Genomic DNA, 6,415 nt, shown 5'->3' with positions numbered 1-6,415 from the left:
CTCCTGCATCAAGGATCATTCGCGTAATTATTAAGAGACATCTCGAGGTCGGTAATTTGTTATTATTGTATTGCGTGCTGTCGCCGCGTGAGACGATCATCGTGGTTCCCGGATTAGACGCGGACGTACCGTGCCGTGTGGATCCGAAAGCTTAAATTAATTTCAATTACGTTTTCTTCCGTGAATCCGCGAGTCGCGTAAAATTATATATTTTTATCGCGAAGACGTCACGGGACGTAACACGTGCTTTATACAATCTTTTTTAAACCAGTTAATCAGCGTGTAATGTCACAGCAGCGTTTAGAATGATAACTGTAAATGTATACTGAATTTCCCCAATCAGATGTACCTTCTTTGATATAGATATATAATCTCTTTTACTTGTCATTTTAACTACATAATATAATGTGAGAAGTAAACCTTGCGGTTGAGTTTTAATTCTTGTATTTTAAATTATCATAACCGCTCCGTAATTTGTGCGTGCCAATGTATGAAATAAGTAAAGGAAAGTAAGTAGATATAGAAAGTAAGAAAGCTTGTATGTAATAATTAAAGGAAAGATTAAATAAGCAGTGCTGGGTAGAATTCAAATGTATTTGTAGAATTATAATATGTAGATACGTACATAAGTTTCTATAACAATAAAAAATGGGAATATAGTAATCTCAACTCTAAACAGTTCTGTTAAAATATATAAGTTTATGAAAGAAGAGTACATCAATTAAATGTAAATATAAGACATGCAACGGAATTCGTGGATTATTAAATTTTTGAAATTAATGTGATTGCGAATTAAAATAGTGACAACGAAGAGCGAAGGACTGAAAAATTACACGAATATGTAGAATTGCTTTCACAGCTCCGGAATAATTCTGTGTGAAAAAGATAATTTAGATAAGTATTTTTTGCCTATAAAATATAATCATTTTTCTGAGTAATGAATACAATACTTTGTGATTTTTTATATTTTTCTTTTACATGTGGTGTACGAAGCAGAATTACTAGCTGAACTATTTTAATTGGAACACACGGTCAGATCCTGATTATTGCAATGACAATGTTCTAACGGTAAAAAGCATTGATAATTTAACTTTCTATTCTTTGTATGATTTGAAATATTCATAATATGGAGAATAAATAATAATTATCAGTAGATAAGAAACATTTTTTAATAAATTTTAGTGCAAATTTCATCCCGATATCTCTGATGGTTCAAGAGTTATAGTAAAATGTCAGGATCCAACCTGCTGTGTTCGGTCGTCGTATGCTGTGTATCGCGCGGTGCAGCATTCAAACAAATTTTTAACAACATTCCTTGTTAGAACTAATTTTACGGAAAGTTTCTATCTATGTCAGCGATAATATCATCGACCATATTTTCATTTTTATGTTCTTCAGAATCATTTGTTTAGTCAGCGACCACCATTTGTTATTTCATCTGACGCACGCAACGCGTAGCTAACGAATATTACAATACAATATTGTTAGAATCAATTATATTCAAGGTAATGATCGTATTTTCATATTCATTCTATAAAATGTGTAATCGTAATTTTACCGTGTCGTCAATGTTTTACCAATTTTTTTACATATGTTGAATTATGGCTGTTTAAAATTCATTGTATTGCCGATAATATTTTGTTTCTCTCAAAGTAATCATACTGTTAATAGATGGAAAAAATCGCAGGTAAAGTGAAAGGTTCTTTTGTCTTTGTACACAACGATTACGTGTACAATAAAGATCATCGCAGTGAAAATATTTATCGTTGCAACACACGACGCACCACACGATGTTGTGGGGCTGTGATGGTTCTCAGCGATGGGACTATTACGCTATTAAAATCCCACAATCATTCTAAATTGTTTCATACAATCCAGCGGGAGAAAATGAAAAGTGATATGCTTCAACTATGTCGGGAGACATTGATCACATTAAAAAAAATCTTCGATGACATCTGTAGACAGTAATTATTGTACCATATTTTTGAAAGAAACTTTGAACAATATGAAATAGATTTAAAAATTATCAGAAAACTAAATAAAATTCTTTTTTTGTGTAGGTATCCTATTGCTGCAAGCACATTATCATATAACAGTATAAAAGCTGTACTTTTCCGAGAAAGACAAAAAAGCTATCCACAAGTTGCGCCTAATTTAATCGCCATAAATGACTGCATTGAGACTCATTCTATCATGGATAACATTACTAAAATAGTAATAAAGGATGAAGAGGGTAAAGCAGCCATTTTGTTCACTACAGGCACATTTTTGAACGTTCTTGATACCTCCCACTGTATCTATGTTGATGGTATTTTCTCCGTAAGTAGTATACAAGTGAAAGTAAAGTATATATGTAGGGTGTAACAGAGAACATGTGAGAATCAACTCAGGAACTGTAATTGTACTATATTTAAAAACATTGAGAAATATTCATATAAATGTATGTCTATCTGTCTTGATGAGATTTTTCTGTTTTAATTTTGTCTTATCTAATTCCATCTGTGTGTGCATAAGATATTGAAAATCTTGCCAATTTCCAGAAAACTTGTAGAAGTCTTGTTATGGATCCTGTTACACTCTGAAAGACTCCTGGTGTTTGCCGAATTTGTTGAGAAGCTTATTGTAGTCTGAAGCTTGCGTGAATTCTTGCTTATGACATATACCGGTTTACTGTGCAGTTTATGGACAGAGAGAGTTTGCTCTTTTTACAAAATCCGTTATATCTCGTAAACAAAGATAGATCAAGCATATGTTTATATGAATTTTTTTCATTGTTTTAGACGTACAATCAGTTTCTGAAGTGGGTCTCACATATTCTGTTACACCTTGTGTAATATATGTGTATGTATAGACACATAAGACAAACACACAACATTATGTCAGTGTTTAAAGTGTGTGTAGTGTATATTATTATTAATATATAAGGTATTTCTAGGATTTTGTCTACTCTAATATTGCTGTTGTTTTTGCAAATCCAAATGTTTATTACACTGAGAAGTAACTTGTAAAAGAATTAGCAAATTGTGCGATTCGTGTTTTTTCAACTTTTTGAAGTAATCGACGATTTTTCACTAATAAATGAGTATAAATGTGTTGATATTGGAATGCCTCTGTGCCGAAAATTCATGATAATTTGAATGAGGCTATCAAGAAATACACTTGATATGACCTCTATTACTCTCAAGACAAAGAAAATATTTCTATAGAGATTTACTTTATTAATTATGTTCCAAGTCAAATATTTTTCGAGCGACTGCTGACCAGATGTAGCATCCTTACTTCCAGCACGGTGTTACGTCCCAGCCGACGGCAGCAGTCGTCTGCGACGGAGTGCTGATTTTACCGGAAAAATTTTTCTGTTTCCAGGCTCCTTGCAGTGCCGCCTTCCAGGATGCAACTGTGTGTGTATGATAATCAACCTTTCGGACAGGACGTACGCCGCCCTATAGTCCTGGACAACCGTCAGCTTCCGTGAGTAAATCTTGGAAAATATTCTAAGTTCCTTTTGGCCTAGGAAAATTTGGCCAGGGGTCCCCCAGAGGCGCTGGCCAGGAATTTCTCCACGCGCACCTTTTGTCACTGGGGTCACAGCACACACACGAAACTGTGATTTTAAAGAGAGAATGTCTGTCCTTCTCCTCTCCGGACGTTATTTACTTCGTCAGGAGGTACTTTCGCGAATCACTCGCGAAACGTTGTCTCGGATTTTCGGGTCGATACCCGAAAATCAGACTAAGTTCTTCCTGGTCCGAGAAAAATCGGCCAGGGGTTCCCCGGAGGCGCTGGCCAGTAATCTTTTATTACGGCACTTTTCACGCGCGCACTCCGAAAATTGTCTAAGTCCGAAAATGTCACAGAAAAATCGGGCAGCGGTTCCCCGGAGGCGCTGGCCTGTTCTGATTTCACTGTGCACTTTCGCGGCACTCATCACTGTCACTGCACTAAAACCCGACGAGAATGTCCTCTCGTTCCGGAACGCCGTAACGCCACTCACGAATTCTTGGGAACAGCTGCTCTCGTCGACGATCGTCTCTGCGTCGGAGTCGAAGCCGTGCTGCGCCGAGCGACGTCCTTCAGAATTGGAGATGTCCTTGTCAAGGTCCTCGAAAATCCGCTGGATGGCCTTGGAAAGGTCTCGCTCAAGGCCGAAAGAATCCTCAAGGCCGAATGCGTCCTCAAGGCCGAAGGAGTCCCGAACGTCCTCCGCTGAACGGACTTCCTCTCGTTCGAAGACTGCTTCTGGAGATGATGCGCGTTTCCTGTCCGCGTGGTTGACAGGTAGGGACCTTTTTATTTGACTACAAGGACACCCGTATGTCGATACGAAATCTGTAGGATCGCACGGTATGCTCTCCGTAGTCCCCAGAATATCGGAGTAATAGAACGTAGCTGTAGAATAAAGTCGAGCAATGCGACTGAGTTGCTCTTTACGACCCGCGCGACGTGTACGTTTCATGAACGGACCGTCGGATAGGGTTATTCGTAGGAGGTGTACATGAGTGAGAACCTCGATAATAAAATATTAACTTGCGCAGCTTCAATGACAATACGCTATAACAGAGCCTTGGTAGGCTCGTGCCAAACGTCCGTGATTGAAGGGCATTTGTAATTACACGACACTGCGAAGCGAAGACTCTGCTTCGATCGAGGAAGATTCCAAAGGAGCCTTGGTAGTCTCTCGATGGGATCCCGGATCGAAGAGCCGTTGTTCACTGATGTCGTTCAAAAATATTAATATTCGTTGATAAGTATTTGGATAATAAACACTTGAGAGGTTGTCACTTGATAAATCAACTCTGAATATCTGGTAAAAGGTGAGTATATTCTTAATACCAGGTTTAACAGGATAATGATTACAAATTGAGTAACAATAGGATTAATGTAACGTAGTATAATGCGGAAGATCTTAAGAGATGCTTCGAATGAGACGTGTTCGTAACGCGTAACACGGTGTGCTTGGTAGCGAGAATCCTGTTTAGGACTTGATTGAATATTTGAATTGAAGGAATTGTTCTTGGACAATTGCGTGCTATACGTAGCGAGAATCCTGTTTAGGATTTGATTTGATTACTTGAATCAAAGGAATTGTACTTGGACAATTGTTGAATTGGTGAGCGGGATTATGGACCACTGGGAACGTTTCACTGTGACGCGGTATGAAGGGAGAACTATGCCCACGCACGTCCAGCCGTTTTGCTGGTCAATCCTCAACTGACTCTTCGAACATGGCCGCTCTTGGCCGTTGGTGGTAGGGAGAGTGGCGGTTGCCTCCTATCGTTGCTGCGTCAGCACGAGGGGACCGTTGTTCCTCCATTCCCCATCCATTCGTTGTTGGCAGGGAGAGTGACGGTTACCTCCTATCGCTGCTGCGTCAGCACGTGGGGACCGTGATTCCTCCATTCCCTATCCGTACTTGCTGCCTATTTTGTACAGCATTATTAACCCGTGCATTTGTCGAGGTGTTGCTTCCTCCGTCCATTCGTAGGGGACGCCTATTCCTCCATTCTCCATCCGTCCGTTGGCTCGGCGATACTTGTGGATTTCCAAAGTTCTTTTGGGAGCAACGGTAAGGGATGGGATATGTTCTTATAAAAAAGGTCTCTCGCAGGATTCCTACCATAGGCACAACTTACTTTGTCGCGCGTTTCGAGTTGACTCTTGTCGGGAACATCTCCCGAAGATCCACGTAGAATATGAATATTTATATCTTTGTTACTTTTTGAAATATGAGTTTCAATTATATATTCTTTTAATTGTCTCGGCATGTTTCATCGAGATTCAAGAAACTTCATGTAGATTTTACCAATGAAGCTTTCATTCTGTAGTTTCGAAAAGTTACAAAGAATTACGAAAAGAAATGAAAAAATTTCCTACGGAACTAGAGATTAATATAAGACCTCAAGGCGTTGGCTTGAGGCCAACGTCGGTCGGATCGGCCGACGTCACAACGGTATTTCATTACCCTGAACTTACGCTACTTGGACAGGCAAGGACCGCTTCTTGTAAGATAATATGAATATGAATAAATGATTGGTCAGACAAGAAAATATTAAATTTATTAGTCCTTCAAATTATTATGAATTGTCTGGTCATTTCAAGATCAACATACGTGTTTAAAATCCATTTTTTTAAATCAGCTACACTAGTAAAAATGTGTCGCTGTTACAAAAAAAATCGTCGATAAACTTTAAAACTTGAAAAAAATTTTCTTGACGGAAAAAAACATGAAAATGAAAACAACTATTGTTTTGTATATTTTGTTATTTGTAAAAGTAATGAAGACATTAAAATGGATGAGATAAACGAAATACCTGGTATTCATATAATATGTAGTATAGACATAATACTGAATGTATATATGTATTATGTATCAACGAATTATATAATAGTTGGACTGTTTTAATTTCTTAGAAGG

The 6,415-nt window shown here is 38.1% G+C and overlaps 1 protein-coding gene across 1 annotated transcript; it reads left to right on the top strand.

Annotated features, from left to right (window-relative positions):
• Positions 1-320: 320 nt before the first annotated feature.
• On the top strand, positions 321-2,517 carry LOC143219924 (uncharacterized). The gene is made up of 3 exons (XM_076445717.1): positions 321-1,505; positions 1,672-1,964; positions 2,061-2,517. The coding sequence occupies exons 2-3, from the start codon at positions 1,672-1,674 to the stop codon at positions 2,362-2,364; spliced, it is 597 nt and encodes a 198-aa protein (XP_076301832.1). The 5' UTR covers positions 321-1,505; the 3' UTR covers positions 2,365-2,517.
• The last annotated feature ends 3,898 nt before the right edge of the window (positions 2,518-6,415 follow it).

The sequence above is a fragment of the Lasioglossum baleicum genome, unplaced genomic scaffold (assembly GCF_051020765.1).
Source record: "Lasioglossum baleicum unplaced genomic scaffold, iyLasBale1 scaffold0101, whole genome shotgun sequence".
Classification (NCBI taxonomy): domain Eukaryota; kingdom Metazoa; phylum Arthropoda; class Insecta; order Hymenoptera; family Halictidae; genus Lasioglossum; species Lasioglossum baleicum.
The sequence above is the reverse complement of the archived record's forward strand: the minus strand, read 5'-3'. Positions and strand labels throughout refer to the sequence as shown.